The 26,777-nt window shown below is 47.4% G+C and overlaps 2 protein-coding genes across 3 annotated transcripts; one reads left to right on the plus strand and one right to left on the minus strand.

Moving 5' to 3' along the window:
* Positions 1-3,471: 3,471 nt before the first annotated feature.
* On the minus strand, positions 3,472-13,259 carry CCNE1 (cyclin E1). The gene is made up of 12 exons (XM_083165223.1): positions 13,173-13,259; positions 12,823-12,874; positions 12,639-12,732; positions 12,488-12,556; positions 11,659-11,810; positions 9,125-9,260; positions 7,679-7,825; positions 7,369-7,464; positions 6,317-6,451; positions 6,116-6,227; positions 5,664-5,824; positions 3,472-4,342 (listed from the first exon to the last, which is right to left on the minus strand). The coding sequence occupies exons 2-12, from the start codon at positions 12,834-12,836 to the stop codon at positions 4,223-4,225; spliced, it is 1,236 nt and encodes a 411-aa protein (XP_083021349.1). The 5' UTR covers positions 12,837-12,874; positions 13,173-13,259; the 3' UTR covers positions 3,472-4,222.
* Positions 13,260-13,490: 231 nt separating this feature from the next.
* Positions 13,491-24,899, plus strand: LOC146046052 (uncharacterized protein F13E9.13, mitochondrial-like). 2 transcript variants are annotated; one of them, XM_083165222.1, is made up of 7 exons: positions 13,491-13,539; positions 18,491-18,567; positions 18,647-18,729; positions 19,983-20,163; positions 22,479-22,629; positions 24,105-24,232; positions 24,364-24,899. In XM_083165222.1, exons 2-7 carry the CDS (start codon positions 18,495-18,497, stop codon positions 24,552-24,554), a joined length of 807 nt encoding a protein of 268 aa, XP_083021348.1. In that variant the 5' UTR covers positions 13,491-13,539; positions 18,491-18,494; the 3' UTR covers positions 24,555-24,899. The 2 variants fall into 2 exon arrangements, with proteins under 2 accessions (XP_083021348.1, XP_083021347.1); XM_083165221.1 differs by having other exon boundaries at positions 13,516-13,593.
* Positions 24,900-26,777: the final 1,878 nt, after the last annotated feature.

A 26,777-nucleotide genomic window follows, 5' to 3' on the forward strand; every position in this document is an offset into this window, starting at 1 on the left:
ACACATCTAAAGGTGTAACCGCTTAGACATACGCATTACATCAAAACAAACTAAAGATCAACTGAACATCCTGCGTTTTGCAGCATAACACATAAATACATCACGCATTGGCCCTTATTCAGATCTGATCGCAGTGCAAGTTTGTTCTCAAAATGGGCAAAACCATGTGCACTGTAGATGGGGCAGATGTAACATGTGCAGACAGTTACATTTGGGTGGGGTGTGTTGAAACTGAAATCTAAATTGCAGTCTATAAATAATGCAGATGGTATTTACCCTGCACAGAAACAAAATAACTCACACAAATCTAACTATCTCTGCACATGTTACATCTGACCCACCTGCCGTGCAGCATGGTTTTGCCCCATTTTGAGAACAAATTTGTACTGAGCTCAGATCTGAATAAGGGCCATTGTGTTAGTGCACATTAAATAAATGAGCAAGGTGATAATGGTTCAGCCAATCAGCTCTTACCTGTCAATTTACATATTGTAGCTGATTGGCTGAACCATTATCACCCTGCTCATAACGTTCTTTATGGGGATAGATAACACTTCTCCAAGCTTCATAAATTCACCCCTGAGTGAGATGTAATAGGGGACGATTTAGGGAAACCGGTACTAGTTCAACCCTATTTAGGTCAACATACATTGGGCCAACCACTGAAGGTTGACAGGGCTTAGGTCGACACTGGAAAGTGGTCGACATGGCTAAGGTCAACAGGGTTGGAATGTCGACACAAGCATTAGGTTGACAATGGCAAGGTCGGCAGTCAAAAGGTCAACATGAGTTTTCACTTTGATTTGAGCCAACATGTGCCAACAGGCGGTATCTCATGCCCTACCATCCACTACAGCATAGTGCCGACTTAGACGTGTCCATGTCGACATTCAGAACAAAAAGTAGGCGGGGGAAAAAAATGTCGACCTTTTGACCTTGCCATTATTGACCTAATGCTAGTGTTGACATTTCAACCCTGTCGACCATAGCCATGTCAACCTATTTCAGGTGTTGACCTAAGCCCTGTCGACCTTCAGTCGATATGTTGCACGTTGACCTAAATTGTGGTCTATCCAATGACCCATAATAAGTTTGCCGAGGTCCAGGATATAAGGGCAATCATTTACAAGGGAAAGCCAGGTTGGTTCTGCCTGGTTAATGATTGCCACTTTAAAAATACAGGCTCTCCTGGCCCGCCACAAACTTGGACCCTCTTGCATTTCACTGAATGACTGTGAATACTAAATGGAATATAAGCCTAAAGTAGTTTAATATGACTGTTTAAGAACGTGACCTTAGTGTTAAATGTTGCACATGACGATTTCAATTTCATTATTTTCCTGCCACAGTGGTGTCCTGGATGGCTGTGCATCAGGTATACACCATTATTGAAGGCACAGGTTCTAGGGGTTGGGGTACAGCTCACAAACAGCTCGTTGCGGACCAAACTCACACCCGATGGTCGGGGTTTGCACATGTGCATACCCCCGCAGCGAACGTCTTCAGCTGCTCTGTTCGCTGTGGGCATGGGAGGGCCAGGGGTGTGTAGGGGGCAGCAGCAAGGTAACGCCAAGTGCAGGGAACACAGGAGGGCCAATGCTGGCTTGGGGCAGGCAGATAACATCACATGACATCAGCGCCTGTCCCCTTTTACTTATTACCATCATATGATTTCTCTCCCCATTTTGGCCGCATGCAATGGGGTGTTTTCGCGTGAACATCCCCTTGCAGGAGGGGTGGGGCATGCGTTCAGTCGGGTGGCATTTATGCGCTCGCTAGGCAGCGAACAACCACTTCTTAGCGAGCCAAACTGAATTAGGCCCATGCTTCAGTTTGAGTCAATAGGTCAACACGACAATTGACATAAGTGTTTTGCTTTTGATGTCAATGTCGACATCCAATTAGTATAGCACGTTCTGTCGTCTGGCTTCAGGCTAATTCCCATTCAAGGTCCACCAGGATGGTTAAGCATGAAATAGTCCAAACACATGGGGGATTTGATTAAAATGAAAAAACTTGTGTCACTATTGACCATCCACCTCAGGGATGGGGAACTTTCGGCCCTCCAGCTGTTCTTGAACTACACATCCAAGCATGCCCTGCAACAGTTTTAGCAGTGCATGCTGGGATGTGTTGAACAGCAGCTGGAGGGGCCAAAGGTTCCCCACCCCTGATCTAACTAGAGTCTGAGTCATCTGGATCCTGGTCAGCTGATAGCACAGTTACTACATAGATGTAGTCACTTTGACCCAAGTATAAGGGCAGCTTTCCAACTGGTGCCAAGGCAGTAGCCCCATATACTCCTTTAAGCACAATTCCAAGCTGTACAATTCCATCTCTTACACCTCATTATTACACTTATTGTAATACTAGCACTGTTTATATACACCAACACACTTCTGGAAACTGTGGCACAAGGCCTTTCCCTTATGCACAAGCCTTACTATTTGTGCAGATAGCACAGGAGTCCGTAACTAGTGCCGCCTGTATAAAGAGTAACCCCCTACCCCCCCCCCCCTCTGTATTAGGGTCCTCACTGTAGTAAACAAGTCTGCCAGCAACACATTGGCCTATGAACTAGTACAGTAAAGCACTGTAGTAAGTAACACAGCCTTAGAAAGGCATCAAGCATTTTACCAATTACAGGCGACATATAAAATTGATCTGAGGTGAAACGTGTGCACAAACAGCATAGCATTGAGAACCTTATTCCAATAATAGCACAATAGAGTATCAGTTGCTTTCATGGCACCCCTATGCCAGAACTTTCTTATGGAGCAATTCAGGAAAAAAAAATATTAAAGTAAAGTAAATTATGTTTCTAGGTCACCTTAATAATCAGTTATGTGGTGAGAGACAGGATTGTTTGTCCACATAGTTTGTGATGGGAAGCCACTAACAATGGTTTTGCCTATATATACGTGACGCAGTCAGTCTAAAAAAAAAAAAAAAAAAGTCAATAGGTCGACACGCGTGTCACTTTTTTTTCCCCTCTCAAAAAAAACAAACACAGGTAGTTTACCTTACTAACCAAGCAGAAATAGAATAGGACTATAATACTGGGTACTTGTGTAGTTTCACAGCGGCAGTTACGTAGTCAACGCAGCATCCCTGTCAGAATCAGCAGTGTTCCCGCGGTCAGCGGCCCTGTCAGTATCAGGGTCATGTTACCACCCGTTCATGGCTAACCGGAGCTTACGCAGTTAGTAGTCAGTCAGCACTAATTACATTGTGCGGGAACCATTGACCATTTTAACCTGCCTGACATGACAGGTGTGAATGTGTTCATAAAACACCCCCAGTATCCACGGCAGACCGAAGTGTGGTGAGGGCAGTAAGCTCCGCGGGGGGACGTGTTAAGTGTCCTTCAGACCTGTTCATACCCCCACTATCCACGTGGGCGGAGTTGCTTTTATAAAGTGTGGCAAGCCCCGCGAGGGGATGCGGATTACGTGATGTGTAATCTGCGTCCACTCGCCACACTTTATAAAATCAACTCCAAGCCGACGTGGCAAGTGGGGGAATGAACAGGTTGGGAGAACATGTAACAGGTGGTATTTCATTCCTTACCATCCACTAGGGCATGCTGGGAGAATCAAATACTGTGCCAATGGGATGCAGTAGACTGACAGTGTCTGTTTTTTTTTTTTTTTTTTAAATGTCGACATGAACACTGAGGCGAGAGTCACAGGACACGGACAAAAATTACACCAAGTCCATTGGGTCCTATCCATGATGTTTCAGTGGCCACTGAATCCATTAAACTTCCGCAGGTACGGATCCAAACCCGCCAAACACAGAAAAGCTCTTCATTTTAGATTTTTTTCTTTAAAACGTTGCAGTCTCCAAGACAGCGTCTTTATTTAAAAGATATAGCAGCATCTCTAGAAAAGTTTATAAAAAGAAAAAAAAAATGACAGGGACAGATTGTAAAAACAGAGATAGGAGAGATTGCACACTGACAGACACCCCAGCAGGACCGCAGAGTAGTGACCCCCCCCTAAACCCTCGCTTTCCTTGGCATCGAGCAGCATTTTCATAGCAGCAACAAAATAGAACTCGGGCTTTTCCATCGCCGTTTGTTAAAATACAATAAAAGTAGAGTTTGATTTGACAGAAGACGTGCGCTGGGGCGGGCAACACCCGGAAAGTTTGTAAAGCGTATGCCTTGCCAATCTGTATGGCATCTGCTGCCAAATCATTAGTCCAATCCATGGCAACATCAGTCCGAGTCAGGAATCCTTAGCTTCTTGTCACTCTGTGGGGGCGTCAGGACGCCACTTGGTACCGGAGAGACCCGATGCTGTTCCTCCAACAATTCTCTCTTTATTTGAGCCTTTTCCTAAAATAAAAACAGAAATATTGGAACATGACTGGAATACCGGCCCATAGATTTCATTTTACCATATACAGCTAACCCATCCCACACCCAATTGCCTGCCACAGATTACACTGGCATGTGATATAAATATAAATGCATCTGTTTCATATGGGGATGTAATGGACTATGTTACATAGGAACGCCGGTTCCGCTCACTCTGCTATGTGCTAGTTCTTTATCATATATAGCAGGACAACCTGTGGCTCCCCAGCTGTTGTGTAACTACAAGTCCCAGTATGCCCTGCTACAGTTTTACTAAAACTATTTTTATTATTAAGTTTTATATAGCCCACACATATTCCGCAGCGCTTTACTGAGAATATTTGAACATTCACATCAGTCCCTGCCCCAGTGGAGCTTACAATCTATATTCCCTACCACATGTGCACGCACACAGACGTTCAAGGGATAATTTGTCTGGAGCCAATTCACCTACCAGTATATTTTTGGATTGTGGGAGGAAACCGGAGTACCCGGAGGAAACCCACGCAAGTGCGGGGAGAATATACAAACTCCGCACAGTTAGAGCCATGGTGGGAATCGAACCCATGACCTCAGCGCTGTGAGGCAGTAATGCTAACCATTACACCATCCGTACTTGCACCTATGGCTTCAGAACAGCTGAAGAGCCTCAGTTCGGAACAGAAATCAGCATGGCAGGCCTGTGTGAGCAGAACAGTCCTTCGCTATAGTTATAGTTAGTTTGCCAAGCATGATCTTATTACAGACATGAGCCCCAAAATACCAGAATATCTAGTGTGACTGCTTCTATAAAAGATGGTTGGTAGAGTGTGTGTGTGTGTGTGTGTGTGTGTGTGTGTGTGTGTGTGTGTGTGTGTGGTCGCAATCTGGAAAGGGCAAGCATAGCTATACGGTACATAGCAGTGGAAAGAGGGGGACAGGGTTAAACAGAGCAGGGATCTGGGTGGATTGATGTGGTATTCGATCATTGGGTTGACATGATTTATTCATTTGTTTTTTGACATCAGGTAGTATTTTACACACTACCAGAATAAAATAGTGTTCTAAGCGTAGGGAGGCGCTGTGCCCAAAGCATGGAGAGCAGAGAAAGCCATGCGACTGACAATTTACACATTCAGGACATAAGAGGGGGTGAAGAAACTCATGTTCACCTTTTGACAGTCGACCTAGCCATTGTTGCCCTAATGCTTGTGTTGACCTGCCAACCCCGTCTAGTTAGGCACTTCGACCTAAAATTGGTCGACCCAATGACCTATACCCATTGAGGTTATCCAGGATATACGCAGTTAAAGGCTCTTACCAGAAGCTCCAAGCTGCCCGTGTGTGTCTGGATATTGTGCATGTCCTCCGGCTCCACACCTTTGAAGTACTTTAATTTTGTTTGCTTGCCTGTATCCCTTATGGCCATCGCAAAAGGCACCAGATGTTTAATGCAGCCTTCAAGTTCCTTCCATTCATAGCCTGCAGGTAAATGATTGCAAGTCAGCATCAGGTGTGTCACAAGCCACACTCCCAATAACAGTAGATTGTTACATCTAGAAATGTGTGTGTGTGTGTGTGTGTGTTCCCAGGTGCCGCACAGCAACCGCTCCATGACAACCTGCTTGCACATGCTACATACAGTACTAGCACAATAGGTTCATATGTGCTATTGTCAGCACTGCAGCCGCCGCTGGATGGAATCATTACATCTGGATTAGTGAAGTTCCTGGTTACTCTATGTTATAGCTTTCTGCCACATAACAGACGTACCGGACACCTTTTCCACCAGCTCCGCGTTGGAGAAGTGGTATAGCGCAGAGGCAGCCACCATGCTGTATGGATATTCCAGACACCCAATGTCCAGGACGCACAAGTCCAACAGCTAGAATGAGAGCTGAGTTAGTCTGTGTAGGCTGACATACAAACATTAAATAAAAAAAGAGAAGGTCAGACCCGCGAGTTGCATCGTACCTCTACCACTTGTATGTAGGTCTGCTGAGGGTACTGTGGGCGCAGGAATTGCTGCAGCTCTTTGATGTAGGCGACTTGTAGGTAGACATTCAGCCATGCGATCATGGTCATTGGAGTTAAACACCACTTAAGTGCCTAGACAGAACATGGCATGGGTTAGGAGACCACACAAATCAAGGTCACAGGGAAAGATCACATTACAACCTATAGAACAGAAGACTTCACATATGTGACTGGAGCAGATGTACCAAGACTTATGGTGCCCTTACATGTGAGATATGGCATGCGATAGACAAATCGCATGTGTCAACCGATACGATGTGCGGGCCCACCGGTTGATTCTTGCATTGCTGCACATTATATATCACATGGCATGTGCAATCACATGTGGTTTAACCACCTGCAGTGTAGCAGAGCTGGCGGCAGGCAGGCAGAATTTGAAAACAATTTTCAAAAGACTGGGTAGCCTTCTGATTGGCTGAGAAAGCTCATCCAGTGGCTTGCCTGGTCTTGAGATTTTTTCCTTCAAATTCTGGGGTAGATTTATTAAGCCTGGAGAATCGATAAACTATAGATAAAGTGAAAGGAGGTAAAGCACCAGCCAATCAACTCCCAACTGTCTGTTTCAGACAGTTCATTGGCTGGTGCTTTATCTCCAGGTTCTCCAGGCTTAATACATCAGCCCCTTTGCCACCAGCCAATTTGTCATCACAGGTGGCATGCAACATCGGGTGCTGAAGAGAAAAAAAAAAAAAAAAGCACTTAAGAGGGGATCGGGTGAGATGGGAAATTGCATCTGATCACACAAGTGTATGGGGCACCATTACAGATACCAGAAGTACCAGTCAACCAATCATGGCTTCATGCCATGTTACAGGCTGTGTGTGACACTATCACTGTCATTTTGCTAAAATAGCCTGTACCATGGCACAATGTCCAGATTAGCCGATACTGTATCTCTCCAAGGTTTAGTACATCTGCCCAATATGTGATAATAGTAAAGGTTATAGTAAAAACCAGCTCAAGTATCCGTTACATCGCTGCTCCTCTACCTTCACGATAATCAGCTCCATGCTCATAATCTCCTCCTCCGTACAGGCACTATCCGTAATGTAGGCGAACTGATGAAGTTTGGGAGGGTAAATTTCCTGGAATGAAAAATGTTTTACAGAGTTAAACCACCACAAAGGTCTTATAAAGCTTGATACTAAAGAACCCCACCTAGATTACTATAGGACCAGTTAGTAGTTGAATGATCAACTACTAACTGGTCCTATAGTAATCCAGCTGGGGTGCTTCGTGTAGCCAACAAAATGGCCACCTACACTGGAGGAGACCATGCAAGCGGACAGGATTACACACCTCCAGCTTTGCAGCAATGAATAAGGAGCTGATCCCAATGAGCTGCAGACGGCTCTTCATGACGTTTTCTTGGGTGGCCATAAAGCGGTCAAAGAGGTCTTGTGCCAGATAGAAGGTCTCACGGTGCAGCTTATAGACTTCACAAACCTGAAACAGAAAAGAGAACAGCTGTAAGGCAAAACCGGGGCTGGCAAGTAATTTACGGGAGACAATAAGCAGGAGGTACCGTGGGTTCTCCCCTGTACTGCGCAAGAGGCAACCCCCTCAGGATAGCGTTCTAGAGTCTCCATGCAACCATCTGCCTCTTCATGGTATGGTTATATAGCATCAACACGTTCTCTAGGGCAGTACACAGAGAACTGCTTTCAGCTACATCCAGTACACCACTAACCTAACTGCACAAGGTTTAATTACTACTAGATCAGTAAAGTTGGCAACAGTAGAATATTGCCAAGAGAAGGTCAGCAAATATCCAGCTATTGGGCCAATGGTGGAATCCTCGGTCAGTGGGGTTATGGACATTTCATTGACACTGGAGCAGGCACATGGCAGCTCCCACTTCAATGAACACAACATAAGCAAGACAAAAGCTCTGACCATCTCCATCAACCCGCTCATAGCTCAGATGCCGCCTCCCCCCAAATGATATCATCCAGTGAGGTCACCAGGTCCGCGCTGAACATGCACCCACTGATATTGTCAGATTCCATATCATGTTCAGATAAGGGTTATTGTAAGTTATCTGTGGGAGCGCACAGTCATGCTACTGAAGGATATGCACAATCATCTTGTTAATGAATATCTTGTAGTGTGTACTCCCCTTTAAAGGTGATCTATACAAGATACCCAAGTACCATGCTCAATTTAAAACCTGGTCATCCCAAATAACCTGGAATGTTCTGCCTCCTCAACTTATAAAACAGACGCATACCCAAGATTCCTTCCGTGCTTTTCAGCCATGCATTGCAAGCATCATATAGGACATTTAACTGCCCTAATAAACACCACAAAACTTCCTAGCCAACAACTGCACTCACTCAGGAGAACAGGACTAATGCTGTGTACACACTGTCCGATTTCCTTTCCGATGTTGACGATATAGTCGGCATCGGATCAACATCGGATGCAGATCACATGAGTTTTAACCCTTGCGATCCCGATCCGCGTTCACGTATCGGAAGCCAGAAAGTCTTGGCTGCCCTGTCTATATAGTGCAGATCTGCACTATATAGTCAAGATAGGATGCAAATCGGATGTGCCTTAAGATCCTATCCACGATCCTATCTGATCAGATCGTGGATAGGATCTTAAGGCACAACGTGTGTACACACCATAAAAAGCACAAGATTCAGGTGTTAAACTAAATATCTCACAGAACGCCACGCAAGCGGTTTAATCATGTTATCTAAGAACAGATACAGCATGGCCAATGGACACTTAACCAACCTCCATGAGCCAGTCCAGCAGTATACCCCTCATGCTCTGCTGCAGCGCGGGATGCCTCCGGAACAGATTCTTATCCCTGGGATAGGTCCGGTCTTTATGAAGCATGTTCCGCCAGACGTCATCCTGATTGGCCCAGCTGCAAGAGTCACAGATGGGAACAGATGCAGTGAGCAGAGTGCAGGGATCTCTAGGAGTTTGTGGTGTCGTTAATGAAAGTCAGGATTATTAGGCCTCATTTACCGTGCCAGCCTTTCATACTGCATTTTTATGAGATTTGATGCAAAGCCCAGACTGTTACTATGGCGATAGAGCGGTAAAGGGGACTACACCACAATTAACATAGGACAAAAAAAAAAAAAAAGTTTTCCATTTTTAGAGAGCAGAAACTTGCTGGAGTATTTCACAGCCTGAAGCACATGTTTATCTAGCAAGGAAATTCATATTTACTATTAAACAAGGAGGGGAGGGGGGGGGGGGCGCGGCCAGAGACTCAGATTTAGCCACAATCATCGCTGCCACGCTAATTGCTACGAGCAACATACATGGCTTGATCCTGCCACCCTCGTGTATCCATTTCACTCGAGCGCTGCGAAACGCATTGACCGGTGATTGTGTAACACTTCTGCTCCACAGGCGCAACAAACAGGCTGAAGCGGCCGTGGGGCAGCAACAATGAGTGTGCCGATATCTGTACGCAAGATAAGATGTCACACACGCACTTACTACACCTTTATTAACCAGTTCTCCAATAACCTTGCCTGCGGTGCATTAGCCCCAGTGGGCCCAACTAAGACCTGTTCCCAAAGGTCAGAATTCGAACACCGATGGTGTGGGTCTGTGCCAACACGATAATGAGCATGTGCAAACCCCCGCAGCAAGCGCTTTAGAAACACTAGGCATGCCCATAGAAAACTCTGGGCCTGTCAGAGCACAGGCATGCCCCTGTCTGCTCAGGGCAGGCTGTCGACGTCCCATGATGTCAGTGCCAACCCCCCCCCCCCCCCCAATATCCTGGGACCCTTTCAAATGAAAAGTCCTGGCTTACTTAAAATCTGTGCGCCTGCATGCGAGTTAATGTGTAAGCATACACATCCGCTTGCAGTGTAGCACGGGAATTTGGGTGGCCGTGTATTTGGCACTTACCTACTTCGTATTCACGCTAGGCTGTTTCAGCAGGGCAAATCGTGCCCTGTCTGTTTACCAGCTCCCTGTTAAAACAGTCGGCCAGCGTGTGTGAATGCAGAGCTTGGGAGAAGGAAGCCTAGCTCCTCCGTATTTGGGGCACGCCCACAACAGTGTCAGCAGCGGCCGGCTCTTATTTTTTTTAATGATGTGCCCAACGTGAGTGCGCTGCCCCCCTCCCTGTACATAGACTGGTGGAGCCTCTGAGCAGGAGGAACCATTGCTAGTGTGCACAGGCGGTAGGAACCAGTGCGGGCCAGAGTAGGGGCAGCATTCCCAGCCAGCAGTCTGTTTCCGCACTAACCTTCCTGCCACCATAAAGATGGAAGCTGCCTCCGCTCCCTATCACTGCAGCACATCACAGCAGCAGTAAAGGCAGCGGATGCCGGGCAACAAAATTTAAGTGGCACTTTTGGGTGCATTGTGAAAGGTGCACTACTGGTGGCATTAAGTTTCTAAGCAGCAGTACCGGAGGCACTGCCGCCCTCCTGACAGGCTGAAAGCAGCAGGGGACAGAACGTGGCTGGAAGAGCTGAGAGTCGCTCACATCAGAGGAGTTTAGCAAGCTGTCAGTGCAGCAGGGGGCGGGGTGCATCTGGAAATGCTGACACTGCTAAACTCATCCAGTCCCCTGACATGCCACTCACCTCCTCCGATGAGGGAGAGGGGTGCATCCAGCCAAAGTGCCCCCTGCCTCCACCATAAGTTGTTGAAAAAAGTTGAATATATGCAGCCAAACAGTTCTGAATTGGGCCCCGGGTGCGCCAAAACACCTTGAAAAAGGTTTATAGGTATTTATAAAAATACTGCAGGGTGCACAAAAATCACCACAAAGAAGGCATGAAGACCTTTATGGTGTTAAGGTGGATACAAACTTCAAAAGTGTCAAACGAGCTGCGCTCCAGCTTTTATGGAACTACACATCCCAGCATTCCTTGCCACAGATTTCCCATTACAGAGTGCTAAAACTGTGTCAGGGCATGCTGGGATGTGTAGTCCCACAACAGCAGGAAGTCCACTAGTTTTTCACCCCTGCACTAAATGATACATCATGTAACCTCGGTACTGTCGCCAAATCATTTACACATGTAACCTATTGCAACGTTCCACCTAAAGTGCTGCACGGCTGCTGGATGATTGTAAGTTTGTGAGCAGGGCCCTCCTACCTCTATATCGGTCTGTTACTACCCAGTTTGTCTGATCAGTTTCCAATTGTAAAGCGCAACGGAATATGCTGCGCTATATAAGAACCTGTAAACAAATTGCAGTGGCGAATGACGGACTGTGTAGCGTGTTGTATATTGATAGATTACAGGTGTAAAGATAACAAGATCCCTCCAATGACGAGTTACCTCAGCTGTGGCAGAGGAGAAGCGGTGCTAGACGGGAACTTCAGGCGGGCATATTCCGGGTACATTGCGGCTGCCGGCAGCTCTTCCTCCTTCTCCGGTGTAGGAATAGACTTGTAGAGACTCTTGTACACACGCTCACTGTTCAGAATCGCCTAGAAGGGAGTTGAGAGATTATTGGAGTCGTCTGAACAGACATAAAAACAGCAAATAAACAGTCTTCCGTAGTTTTACTCCCTAGAAGATGAATTAGCATTTCACACTTGATTGAAGTGTTGATTAGCATTGTAACAGGAAGAGCAGGGAACTGCTGCCCCCTTCCAAATGACTGAGTAGGGTGGAATTCAGGTTTTAGCCAGCCCACTGCCCAGAGAGAAAGATACATTCCCCTAAGTGGCCGGGAGGCCTGGTCTATCCATATGGGACCCCAATAACAGTGATCTGTGAAGAACGGTGCAGTTTGGTCACATACGAAACTCATCAGGTGATTAAAACCCACATTTGCATTGTATAACAGATCCCTACTCACACAATAGCAGCACATTTGTCCTAGCACTAATTAGGTTACCTTATAATAATAACACACAGGCTTAAACCTTATATAGTCATAGAACAGGCTGAGAGTTACTAGACATAGGGCAGGCCCAAGCCTCACTACTGCAACCTGCACACATACAGCGAGCTGGATAATACACAAAATGCAATTGGATTTTCTAGGCACACAGGTCAATATACTACCAGAGAAACATTTGTACCCATGCAAATCTGCAACCCACAGTACACACTGATAAAGTCAGCGTAACAGAGTATTTCAGGCATTAGCAATACTTACCCTGTGCTCACACTGCTTCTTCTTGGTCATCTCAATAAGCTCCAGGCTCTCATCTGGGTCAGGCAGAAACTGCAGAAGTATAAGGATAATGGTGAGTATGGGGTCTGCAGCCCAGCTCCCACCCCACACATGGCCCTTTGTGCTGACTTACAATGGCTACATCTGCCTTTCTCTTCCTGCAGTGCGGGGCACAGCTCTCTGCCCTGTCCCTCTGTGCCTGCTGCTGGCTTTGGGCTCTGCAATTGCTGCATATACAGGAAAATGCACATTATATAGAGATATTGCAGGGGGTGGGTGGGTGCAATGGGGCTGCCACCCTGCCTGGCAGTACCTACCTCATAATGGGCATGTCAGGGGCTCCTGGGGCTGAAGGTTGGGGTGCAGCAGCTGGAATGGAGAGAAGATGAGAGCAGGGTGAGGGGCAGACATTTGGAATGAGAGCCCCCCTACAATGAATGAGGGCCAAGGTTTGGGAAATGGCCGCACAGGAGGTGGGTAGGTGGGGGAGGTGCTTTCCATCCCCCAGCCTGGTCCTAGGGCAACCCCCATGCTCACCTACCACCCCGGATACTGTCCCCAGGGACATTAACCCCTACACTGCTGTGTCCCAGTCAGGGCTGCAGCGTGTGAGGGGTTAATCCCGACTGCAGGAGCAGGGGGATCCCCTATGGCAGCAGACACTTACCCTGGAGAGTGGCCGGGAGGGGGCAGCACAGCCAGGTATATGGGGGGGTAATCCTATATACAGGGGGGAGGTCAGAGGCACTGGAGCCTCATGCCTCAGCTGGCGGGGAGGTGACGGAGCTGTGGTATAGTGCTCCGGCCCGTGTGTGTGTGCAGCGATCCCCCACCGCCGCCGCCAGCCCGGTTATAAGCACTGCTGCAGCCGCCGCCAGCCGGGACTGGGGAGCGAGGAGAGGAGGGCGGGACTGGCGCCCAGGGCGGGGCCTACTGCTGCGGGGCGCGGCCTCCTGGTGATAGGCGGGGCCGGGCGACGGAGGGCGGGAGAATGTGTCAGCCGGAAGCGCGGGCACGTGAGGCGCTGGAGCCTGGTGAGTGAAAATATTACGAAGCCGCTGTCGGACTCGGGACTCGGGACCCGGGGGGTGAGGAAGGAAGCTAACAGTGTCACTGACACTGTTTTTCAACGTGTGTGTCCTTCTTTGTGAATATAGTCCCCTGACTGTGTGTGTCAGAGTGTATCCCTGTGGGGATATGGGCCAGATTCTCTAAGCTTCAAAAGTGATAAAATGGAGAGCATACCTCACAACTGTCCCGCTTACCGCGGGAACGTCCCCCCCCACCGCCCGGGGCCGCTATTGTCCCGCGGTGGGGGGGACAGTTGGGAGCCCCCCCAGCCTGCCATGAATAGACGCTGTGGCAGGAGGACGCGTAATCCTGCGAGGCCACACCCCCTTTTCTCGAGGTCGCGCCCCCTTTTCGGGAGCATGCGCGGCCCGACCTCCCAGCTACAGAAGTTGTGAGGTACGGGAGAGTGATAAACAGCCAGCCAATCAGCTCCTGTCTGACATTTTTCAAACACAGTCTGTGACATGGCAGGTAGGAGCTGATAGGCTGGCTGTTTATCACTCTCCATTTTATCACTTTTGAAGCTTAGAGAATCTAGCCCAGTGTCACTAGGTCGACATGCATTGAATACACCACTGAAGGTTGACATTGTTAAGGTCGACACAAGTATTAGCTTCGACATCAGTTTTTCACTTTTTTTTTTTTTTGAGCCAACACGTGCTGGCAGGTGGTATTTCATGACGTACCATCCGCTATGGCATGGTGGGAGAATAAAATAGTGTTCCGAGCGCAGCCAGACACCGTGCGCAAAAGCATGGAGAGCGCAGCGGTACACAGCGGTTTGTCCATGTTGATATTCGGGACAAAAACATGAATAACTCATGTCGACCTTTTGACCTTCCCATTGTTGACCTAATGCTTGTGTTGACCTGTCGACCTAAATTGGGATGACCCATACCCTCCCTGTATGTGTGTCTCTATGTATCCCTATGGACGGTATTCAATGCCGCCAGCGAGGGGGGTCTGTGGCAAGGGTGGCTTGTTTTCGGTGGGAACCTCCGTTTAACCCCTGTGCTGGCCGCTTGCCCTATTCAACGTTCCGGGGGACTTCTCTCCGTCAGGACGGCGAGGATTCCCCCAAAGGCAAGGTTCACCGCTAATGCAGCGAGCCGGCTGCATTTAGCCACAAGCCTCGCCGTTTTGAAGGCCGCACTTGTCATTCCACAGCGAGTGTAGGGGGATCGGTTGAATAGTGACCGGCGAGCTATCGGCACTGCTCGCCAAAGAGCATTGAATACCGCCCAATATGTGTGTGTGAATATGTATCCCTGTGTGTTTATCCATGTGTGAATGTGAACCCCTGTGTATGTCCTTCTGTATCACTGTGTGTGTGTCCGTGTCCAGGTGTCTGCATGTGCCCGCACAAGTGTTTGTGTGTGTCTAGTTACCTGGGAATCCTAGCCAGGTAGCCTCCAGAGTCATAATCTGGGAAGGTCCTGGGTAACAGCGCAGTGTAATACCCCTTTCACATCGCGTCCCGAACCGGGTTTCTCCTCTGCCAGATCTCTCAATTTTGGTCAGGTCAGACAACCTGGGTTATCTGTTAACACTGCTCCTCCTTCCTAGTTGTATTCCTGGATTAACCCTGGTCAAAAACTGTGTGTAAAAGGGGTAATGATGGGCCTGGATCATCTGATCCTGGTCCTGCTTAAATCCTAGGGTTCCCCAGATCAAAGGCGCTTGACCCAAAGGATAATAGGTAATAAATCTTTACTGATATACACAGTTAATACACATAAAGTATACAACAATCAGAATAAACGTAAAAATAGGAATAAAAAGAATAGAATGATTAAATCCACTTTCACTTTCTCAGGAAGCGAGTTGGGGAATTTGATAAAAGCCCATGTGGAAATACAGATGTAAGTGCACTTTACCAATTAGTATAGACCACCGCTGGCTGGTGGACTCGGTCCCCAAGTGATTGCAGTCCTCACTAAATATAAGGAGCTCCTTGGCCGCCGGTGGAGGTAGATGGAATAAGTGCCCGTCAGTTGGACTTGCGTCCTCCGATAAAACCGGAGTAGAGTTTCTGAATTGTGCACAAAGGCTTGTATATCCCAAAGTTAGATCCTGAGGGTTTAGGGAAGGCACCTAACGCGTTTCACTGCCAACTGCAGCTTTATCCATCTACCTCCAGCGGCGGCCAAGGAGCTCCGTATATTTAGTGCGGACTGCAATCACTTGGGGACCGGAGTCCACCAGCCAGCGGTGGTCTATACCAGGGCTGGGCAACACCGGCCCTCCAGATGTTAATGAACTACACATCCCAGGATGCTTTGCATTAGTTTTGCTATGTGGCCATGCTGAAACTGATGCGAGGCATGCTGGGATGTGTAGTTCATTAACATCTGGAGGGCCGGTGTTGCCCAGCCCTGGTCTATACTAATTGGTAAAGTGCACTTACATCTGTGACTTATTTCCACATGGGCTATTATCAAATTCCCCAACTCGCTTCCTGAGAAAGTGGTTTTACTATTTTTACCTTTATTCTGATTGTTGTATACTTTGTGTATATTAACTGTGTATATCAGTAAAGAATTATTACCTATTATCCAACACTTGCGACAATAATTGTTTATGTATATGTGATCAGCGCTGCTTACATGCTTTTTACGTGATTGTATATATTTTTCCGGGGACTGACTACCCCCTCATTAAGCAGCTGCTTTATTTAGAATCTCAGCCCCTGCCTGATTATATTCCTCACTAAGGGGTTTATTCTAGTTCATTCTTTCTGACAAAATCCTTCTTAGATGGACAAAACCATGTGCACTGCAGGGGGGTAGATGTAACATGTGCAGAGAGAATTAGATTTGGGTGAGTTATTTTGTTTCTGTGCAGGGAAAATACTGACTGCATGATTTTACACTTCAATATAGATCTCACTTTGAAGAAAAACCCCACCCAAATCTAATTCTCTCTGCACAAGTTACATCTGCCCCACCCGCAGTGCACATGGTTTTGTCCATCTAAGAAGGATTTTGTCAGAAAGAATGGACTAGAATAACCCCCTAAGGGCCTTATTTTGGTTCATTCTTTCTGACAAAATCCTTCTTAGATGGGCAAAACCATGTGCACTGCAGGTGGGGCAGATGTAACATGTGCAGAGAGAATTAGATTTGGGTGGGGTTTTACTTCAAAGTGAGATCTATATTGCAGTGTAAAAATAAAGCAGTCAGTATTTTCCCTGCACAGAAACAAAATTACTCACCCAAATATAATTCTATCTGCACATGTTACATCTGCCCCCCCCTGCAGTGCACATGGTTTTGTCCATCTAAGAAGGATTTTGTCAGAAAGAATGAACCAAAATAAGGCCCTAAATTCTTTCTTTGCTTGTCCCAAAGGACTGACCCAAAGAATAATCTGGGTCAAGCGAGCAGTTTAAATGGGTTTGGACCTGGGTTGGAACCATGTGCAAAACCTTGATCCAACCTTGTGGAAAAGGGGTATAATGGGTGTAGGCGGGGGGGGGGGGGGGGGGGGGGGGGGGGGGGGGATCTTAAGTGTTCATGTTATCTAGTTGTGTGGTCTGATTAGTGTTCTAGAAGCATTTTGCCCACACGGGTGTAATCAAAAGCTGTCCCTAGCTACCTTGTGCCCTCGTATGCCTTAATTTAAGTTCAAGTCCATTGCAATGGTCACAAAATGTCCACCTTCAGTGTTTGCAGGCAACAAAGACCGTCTGGCCTAGAAAGACAGACAGCCACGTGTCAGGCATTTCCTATAGGGAGAATATTAGCAACATGGGTTGGCGTGACACTGTATCTGTCACTGCACCTATATACAGCATGTAATTCCCTGCATGTACATCAGTGTTAGTGATGGCCATCAACACTATTGCCATCGATGGCGATAGTGCAAACCACCATTGTTGGTAGCATACAATGTGATATATGACCAATAATGGATTTAACTATCGATGGCCATCTCTTTTATTTGACTGCGTGACCCCTTGGGCCAATCAGAACCTGGGGGTGGAGCTTTACGGGTGTTGGGGTGGAGTTATAGGGGCTAAGAAAAAAACAACTATTGTGTTATGCTTTGACATTGATGGAGGGAAACCCTCTGTTTCTCCCAATGAATGGCAAAACTTTTCTACATCGGTCATTGAAAACGATGATTTTGAATCCTTGATGGCCATCCGTAATCGGTGTCCCTTAGGTTACTCAGGGTGGCCGTGTTTCCATGCGGCCAGGGCCTGTCAGAGTAGAGGCCTAGTCATATAGCCATGTCAATTGATGCTCCTCACCCATTTTTGAGTGTTTTTTTATGCAGTCTGGGATAAGTGTAAAACGACACTGGAAAGGAGTCTGGGGTAGACCGTCAGGATTATCAGAGGGTGAGGCCTGGCAGGATAAAGTGTGTTGAGTGAGGCCTCAGCATGTGCCCCACCCAGGTTGGATAGTCGCTGTAATCTCTCGCTGAAATGGCTGATAACAGCAAAGTGTTGCTTGAACTCCACTGTATAGGAACTGTAAATAAGATGCCAAACAACTCAGGTTCCATCAAGGGGTGGAAACGTTTCTGTGTGTTGCAGTGGTTGTGTGGTGATGTCCTTATGTCAGTCATCCTGCTGTAGTGCAGCCTCCCTCCTCGTCCCAGTGTGCATGGGCATTATGTACACGTGTGGTGCTGACGATGATACCAGTGCCCCAACTCCCCTCACTATGGTTAAGGGACGGCCGCTCAGCTGACGTTACTGACATAATCACTGCAGGAAAGGCTTCTAATGCAGGGATATTCAACATGTAGTCCTCCAGCTGCTGTGGAACTACACATCCCAGCATGCTTTGCTGCAGTTTTACTAATAGGCCATGCTGAAACTGTGGCAGGGCATGCTGGGATGTGTAGTGGTAGCCCCCCTCCCCCTGGATTTTTTGTCAGTTCCTAATTAGTCTTTTCTTTTAGTGCCATGAAGTTTCTGCAGCTCTTTGGAAGTGTGAAGTCGGCTGTGATTGGCATGGTGCACCTGAAAGCATTGCCCGGTAGGTGCAGGTCTGTATTACCAATCAATAACATCAGCACTATTGTCCGACTTATCCTCCTTTTCTGTGGACTATTTAGGCACGCCACGCTCGGTGCTGCCGGTGGCACAGATTCTGGAGGAGGCTTGCCGGGAAGCCGAAGTCTACAGGAAAGCTGGCATTGTAAGGGTTAATGCATATAATCAGCAGGAATGATGGATCCTCCATATGCATGGCATGCTGGGCCTTGTAGTTCACTAAACTGCCTGAGAGATACCGGATGCTTATGCCTAGTATAAATCAGAATAAGGGCCAGATGTACTAAGCTTAAAAAGTGATAAAATGGAAAGTGATAAACCACCAGCCAATCAGCTCGAAACTGCCATGTTACAGACTGTGTTTGAAAAATGACAGGAGCTGATTGGTTGGTGGTTTATCACTCTCCATTTTATCACTTGTCCAGGCTTAGTACATGTCGCCCTAATACTTATAACACTTTCTGGTATGTGACCTTTATAAGTGTTCTATATTACCCTAATATTAGGAACAAGTGGCCTAATACAAACTAGGGATGGCCATTGACCATGGATAATTTGAAATCATAGATGGCTTATGGCTGATGTTGAATAGTTTTGCCATTAATGGTTTCCCTCCATCAATGGCACAGCAAAACCGATGTTTTCTTTTTTTCAAGGTGCCGGGACACAGCATAGCTCCACCCCCTGATAACCCTGAAGCCCTGCCCCCACATACTGATTGGACCACGGGCCAGTCAGTCAAAGAGAATGAATGACCATCGATAGGTAAAACTATCAATGGTCATCCATCACATAGTTTGTTACTATCGATGCAACCATATCCCTAATATTGTGTGCGTGCCGCAATGCATGTGCGTGACACCTAGTGAAGGAATCCTGCTTCTTTTTTTCCCTTTGCTGGCCGTTCCCAAGGTGATTGACAGGAAGCTGGCGTCTGAGGGTGGTAACTGGCCGGTTTGTGGGAGTGTCGCCGATGTGTGCGGTGAGCACAGTGTGCACATTAATTTGCAAGGGGGGATTCAACTATAGTGGCCTGACATCTTCCTAATCGCTGGCCGCTGCACATATGCAGTTGTGCGATCAGGTCTGAATTAGGCCCAAGGTATCTCTCCGACATACTCATACCCAGTTCTACTGCTGTAAGGGTTAAACAATGATTACAGCTATGAGTCCCCATTGCAGCCTGATGACCCTTATCTCAGGCCGTGTGAGGATAAGGCGAAAGCCCCAGTCACACTCTGGGTTAGACGGTCCATAGAAAGGCACTGAGCTCAGTCTGGATCTGTTTGCTGAGCCCCTGTCCTGCACCGGGGCTGTGACCGTGACTTTGTACAGCCAGTGACATGCACTTTGGATTGTTACAGAAACTGCTGATTCCGGTGCTTTGTCTGTTGTCAGGACGGCCTAATAGTAGAGAACATGAATGACATCCCGTACGGCCTTCACGTTGGACCGGAGATTACGGCGGCAATGGCAGCTATATGTGCTGCTGTCCGGCAGACTTGTCCTGGCCTCCCTCTAGGGGTTCAGGTGCTGGCTTGTGCCAATCAGCAGGCGCTGGCGGTGGCCCTTGCAGCAGGTAAGTTCCACTGGACAGCACCAATGTCTTCTGCATCCCTCCCTAACCTGTGCGTCTGTCACTCATGGGTATGCAAGAGTGATGCACCCATTGCTGCTTGCAAGATCTGTCCAGGCGTGACGATGCCTGCTCGGGGCGGGCGGCTGCCATCAGCGTCAGGCTTCAAGTCTGTTCTACTTCAGCCATGCTGTACAGTATTTGTCGGCCAGTCCACTTCCACAGGGTCCAGTTAGTGCTGTGGACCGATAACTACGCAGGTGGGGAGGTTGAGACAGCTGATTCCATATTTATTAACCCTTGAGTGGTGCAGCGGGCTGTCCCGGAAAATTTCCGGGCATACCACTAATATACAATAGGTGCGCGCCAGTGGTGTCCAGGTGTGCACCACTGGCGCAGCACCTCTAGAGCCAACCCCCGTTACAACCATGGAGTCCCCCCCCATCACCTTTGCTCCGGTGATCGGCACTCGGGAGCACCCCTGACCCGCCAGCCAGCCGTCACTCATCTTACAGTGACGTCAGCGACAGGCTCGGGTATGGTCGGCGCGGCTCGGGAGCGCTCAGGCACCTGAGTCCTCCCGAGCCGCCGCGAACATCCCCCAGCCTGCCGCCAACGTCATTGCTGAACGTACTAATGCCGGAGCAGAGGTGAGGGAGGGGGGGCTTATAACTTCCTGTGGTGGGTTTTGCTGGGGCAGGATAAACCTGCCCTGATAGGTTTGTCCTGTCCCAGCAAAACCCCACCACTCAAGGGGTTAAGCCATATCGGGGGGAAAAAATGGTGAACTTTACAGAAGCACACCCCTTAGAACAAGACATACCAGGGGTGTTGAGGGGTGTTGATTTGAAAAGTCTCTATATTTACAGAACACAATCCCACCCACATATACCGATCAGGTCCAGACACATAACTTCATTGCCACAGTTCATGGTCAAGAGCTTGTCTGTTTTGGACTCAACCTAAAACTAAACTGATTGTCTCTAATTCGCTTAAAGAACCCGTTTCTCTGGTCTGACCTCAATCCTGTAAATGTTTGTATGAATAGAGCAATGCTTGGGTTATGGTGATGATACATGTACAGCAGAGGGTAAGGTGGAAGGGGAGATAATATGCCAAATACGCACATACATGCAAGGACCAGCTGTAGGAGAAATGTGTAATATGTACTAAAGAATTGCAGTCAGCCAAACTTCAGATGGGCTTGTAACAGACACATTAAAGTTTCTGTGACGGCATTGCATAACCATGCAGTGGTCTGTCCGTGCGGCTCAGTCCGTGCGTAGATTTAGCTTTATAAGACTCTGGTGCAAGATGCAGACCGCATGCACGAATAGTGTCATTTCCATCCATCTGCAAAGCCATGGGAGCTGATGAAGGAGGGATAGGTGCTATTATACGCAGAGCTGTAGAGAAAGAGAAATGTCCCCCCTCTGCAGTGTGTATATAGTATTTCCCATTCATTCTTTTCTAATTGGGAAGGCCACGCCTTTCAGATGTGACCACGCCCCCTCTTGTCACCTGGGCAGCAGAATGTCTCAACAGCCATCTGTGGAGTTAAGATGCTTTCCGGTTGGCAACCGTAGCATATGCATCAGGTCTATGCGGGAACATGTCACAGACACTTAAATCCCACTTACACCCATTTGGTAAGTTTTGCAGCAGTAGGAGATTGCAATTAGGCATCATTAAACTGATAAAGCCTACAACACAAGGGAAACAGACCCACATCTTCAAGTTCGAAATTCATCTCTGGGAGCCATGCCCACTGGGGGGGGGGGGGGGGAGTGTATACAAAAATGTGAAATAAATATGCCCCAGCCCGGAGGTTGGACGAAATGCTGAGGGAATAATAGTGCAGCCTGAAAAACAAAGGGCAGTACAAAATGCCATAGGAATGCACAGGTGGTGCCCAACATCAGTGCATGCTCAGGTACCCCAGGCTCAGGAGCCAACACATAGCACCTCAGGCTTCTGGCTGACGGCCTCTTGGCCAGAGGATCACGTAATGGCCCATCCCCTACTGGGGGTGCCCTCAATCCCACCAGCTTTCATGGGTATCTACACTTGATCTTATCCAAAAGTCCGAAAAGCGATTATTAACAGTATTTATATAGCGCACACATATTTCATAGCACTGTACAGTTGGGTCTTACAGAATTTTCAGCTGGCAGTAGCTTGGTCTGGCCAGCAGATGGCTCTCCTGTTCATGTAGAGAGACACCGCACTTCCTATGTGTAGCGTTACAGCAGGCAGAGGCAATGGGACAGAGTGTAGGGTTAAGTAATAGTCACAGTGATGTGTGTTGTGTGGTGCAGGCCTGGACTTCATCCGAGCCGAGGGCTTTGTCTTCTCCCATGTGGCTGACGAAGGCATCGTGAACGCCTGTGCAGGGGATCTGCTGAGGTTTCGCAAGTCAGTCGGCGCCGAGCACATTCAGATCTTTGCTGATATTAAAAAGAAGCACAGGTAAGTGTGTGCTTCCCCAGATCTGTTATTTACTTACAGGGCTCGATCATTTTGGTCTTTATCCTCATTATCTAACACAACCATAAAATGGGGACGATGGATTAAACTGACCAGTCAGCTTCTAACTGTCCTTTTTCAAACAGAAGTATTAAGCCTGGTGAAGTGATAAAGTGGGTGGTGATAACACACCAACCAATCAGCTCCTAACTAATTTTTAAACCCAGCCTGTAACATGACAGATATTAGCTGATTGGCTGCTACATTATCACCATACACTTTATCACTTCACCAGGCTTAATACATCTCCCAGCATAGCCCTGCTAGATTTGATGTGCCTAGACTCCACACTTGCAAGGGTACTTCTGATTGGACAAGCTCCAATATTCCGCTGCTTGCCCAATGACAGCATGGTGACTGTTGGGGCAATCCTGGTTCCCCTCCAAAATTCGAAACACTGTGGCCTGGAGAACAAAGGGCTGCAAGCCGGGCATTGTTAGCATTTGGTAATACTAGTTTAATTTATTGTCGCTTATAGTTATGTGTGATGTCATAGGACAGGAGAGACCGCATTATATAAGTAGGGGCGGAGAGTGCAATACAGATCGCCTACCGTAAGGCTGGTTCCGTAAAAATGCTGCCACGATATACCTGGACGCATATGCTCTTATCAGGTGCAAAGATAGACAACGCGGGGCATCACCGCAGGCCCTGTATCAGTGTTAGCATGGCCTGACTGCAAAGCTGCTGCAGGGCATGCTGGGATGTGTAGCATGGACTGCCACAGGTCACATTCCCTGTTTTAGCCGGTGGCTGACTCCTAGTGCAACATGTGCGCTGTTGATGATGGGCAGATTGTTCTTCTTGGCTGAGCAATTTAACACCTCCCATCAGTAGCTTATAAATAATGTATGTGGCTGCTATATTATCCTGACACTTTTGCCTTATATAATATATTCATACAACTACAGAATTATATTACGTAGAAGTTAGGTAATGTGATGTGATCGTATAGGCTTATGTTTTCTCTGATGAAAACCAAAACTGGCCGAAACACATGAGCTGGAGTTCATTGATCAGTATCTTCGAATCGCTATAATGTGTCCAGGATTGCATACATTTGCCAATATTGTGGGCCTCATACAGTATCTACTCTTTGCGTGATTATCGGAATTTCAGGCAGAACTAATAAGCCCCTCTTATATTGCTGCTTTTAATGTGCGTAGTGAGCTTCATGGCACTCAGGAGCAGATGTATTAAGCCTGATAAAGTGGAAGGTGATAATGCACCAGCCAATCAGCTGTGTTTAAAAAATGAGTTAGGAGTTGATTGGCTGGTGTTTTATTACCTTCCACTTTATCACTTCACCAGGCTTAATACATCTACCCCTCAGTGTTTAACGAATTGAAAACTTGTGCAAAGACATGACTAAGAAGCTGCCTATTACAACCTAAGTGAATGAATGTTGTTGCCCTCAGCTCCCACGCGTTAACCGCAGATGTTTCTGTGTCCGAAACCGCAAAAGCGGCAGAATTCTTCCTAGCAGATGGTGTTATACTGACAGGAGTCGCTACAGGACAAGAGGCCGATCCAAGAGAGCTCAGAGGTATAATAGAATACATGTAACAGACCGTGCACTATAATTGTCATCCAGTATGGAACCCTGTGGCAACAGAAGATATACAGTGTATATATTGAGCAGGATTGTTCTAACCACTGTTGTTCTCCTTGTCCTAGAGGTTCAGCGCTCCGTCCGAATACCAATACTTATCGGATCTGGGGTCACATTGGAAAATGTGGAAAAATACGTTGATGCCAGTGCCTTAATCATCGGGTCCTATTTTAAAAAGGGCGGTGATTGGAGAGGCAATGTGGATTATGATAAAGTCGTGTTGTTTATGGAGAAGATCAATAAGCTGAGAACGTGAGCGTAGGATGAGAACGTTCTCCGTACAGAGCCCCCATCCCGGCTCCCACTGCCAATCAGTCTTCCACTTATATTATGATATATATCTTTACACCACAGAAGGCCTTCATAATGGTGGCATCGGGGGTACAAGATGGTGTTATACAAACACACAGGATGGCACAGCATTAACAATTCAGAACGAAAACATAAGGGCACTGCCCAGATAAGGGCTGAATTACTACACTGGAATTACTACACTGTGATCTGCCACCCCTGCCCTTACCGGGACTACTGTATAATCTCTTTATTGTTTCTATTTATTCGATTTATAAGCAGGAAAGTAAACCTGAATATTGTGTCTGTTTTTATGTTCTATGGTGGGGATTCATTTTCTAGGATGAAAGAGAAATAATAACTAAAATATGGTTGCTATGGGCAACACCGCTGCATTTTAGTTTTAGAAGTTTAGAAAATCTATATACACGTAAGAGCCGATCAGTCTAACCTAACAGAATGCCTATGCTTGTACCAAGAAATGACTGATGCAATGCAGGAGTATTCAATGTGCGACCTCCAGCTGCTGCGGAACTACACGATAGCATGCCCTACAGCAAAACTGGCACGGCATGCTGGGATGTGTGGTTCCACAACAGCTGGAAATTCGGCCAGTGTAACATACATTTTTCTCAAATGCGCACACATTCCACCGTACACTGACTCATATTGGACAAAATATACTAGTTTAGGGCACACATTTTTGTGTCGGAAAGTCACTTTGAAGCTCATTTTACACCAGACAACTGCATTTAGTGTTTTCTGTCAAATTCTGATGGAAGCGGACAGCACTGAAGTATTGTCACTGCAGGGAAACACGTGGCTTCCTGTCACTCCCTGGATGACTGATGTGTCTGACAGCCTGCACACTATGGACAGCTCCAATATCCAGTAAATGCAAACAGCAGAACATTCTGTACCAAAATAACCCCATGTGAGGGGTCAGAGCAGGCCTGGCAGGTAGGTGATGTCATTCCCTGGTCATCCCAGTCTGCAATACACTGGACTATATTTGTAATTGATTTTGAGGATTCTGACCAGAATCTGATCAATAAAATGTACTGTATATACGGGTGCCGGACGGGGTCCCGACAGTCATTAACCCGACGTCGGGATCCCAACTGTTAAAACACTGACGGCCGGGTTCCCGACGGCCGTCGGCTTTTTTCCCTCATGGGGGTCCACGACCCCCATAGAGGGAGAATAGAATAGAGGGAGAATAGAATAGAGGCAGCCTGGCGAGCGCAGCGAGCCCGCAAGGGGCTTTGTTGCGCTGTCTGAGACCAGGTAGTCGGTGAATCATACCAAACCCGTATATATCCAAGGTGTAAGCACTATGGGCCTCCTGCGTTGCAGATCCCGGTTCCCGCTGCTTATAAAAAAAAAGTGACTTTCGGAAAATGGCTGCCCCCATACGAAAAGCAGTTTATGCTAAACGGTTAAATTGGAGGGTCCTACCCGCTCAGACCCGGTATTTTTGCGGGTCTGAACTGGTATTTAGGACCCAGCCAGTGAGCGGACCCAATGCAGTGAATGTGAATATTTAATGAGCGCTCATTAAATATTCATAGGCATTTCACCCCCTGGAGCCCCCCCCCCCCCCCCCCCAATGTGTTTAAGAAACCCCCCGTGAGGCCAGTACCTTCTGCGCTGCGGATCCCGGCTCCTGCTGTGACTTTCGGAAAATGGCTTCCCCATAGGAAAACCTGTTTAAAAAGGTAAATGGGTTATGCACTTTTCAGACCGCACAGATTACCGTTTTAAATCCGTAAAAAAAACTGCAAAATACCGTTTTTTAAGTGCTGTCTCAAAGGGGCATGAGACACACAATGGGGGCGTGGCTGAGTGAGCCACACGATGGGATGGGGCCTAAGTTTTCTGTTGCTGGCCCGGACTGCACCTCCAGTACCATAAGGCTGCTGCTACTGACGGCAGTGTATATAGATACACTGACAACTATTACAGCGTGCAGATGCTAAATGTGGATGTACACAAGGGAAGTAGTGTGTAGCTCCATTCACATTTAGGGGACCATTTATAATTTTATATTTGCTGCTAAATCCCTGTTTGGGGGGTTAGCCGCAAATATTATCACCTGAAAGTATCAGGTGGGACCTTAGCAGGAATCTCCAATCCCTCCTGTACCGCCACTGGCCACATCCCCATATGTGGTGTACACACAGTTCTA

The sequence above is a fragment of the Crinia signifera genome, chromosome 11, assembly GCF_055691185.1.
Source record: "Crinia signifera chromosome 11, ASM5569118v1, whole genome shotgun sequence".
NCBI classification, from domain to species: Eukaryota; Metazoa; Chordata; class Amphibia; order Anura; family Myobatrachidae; genus Crinia; species Crinia signifera.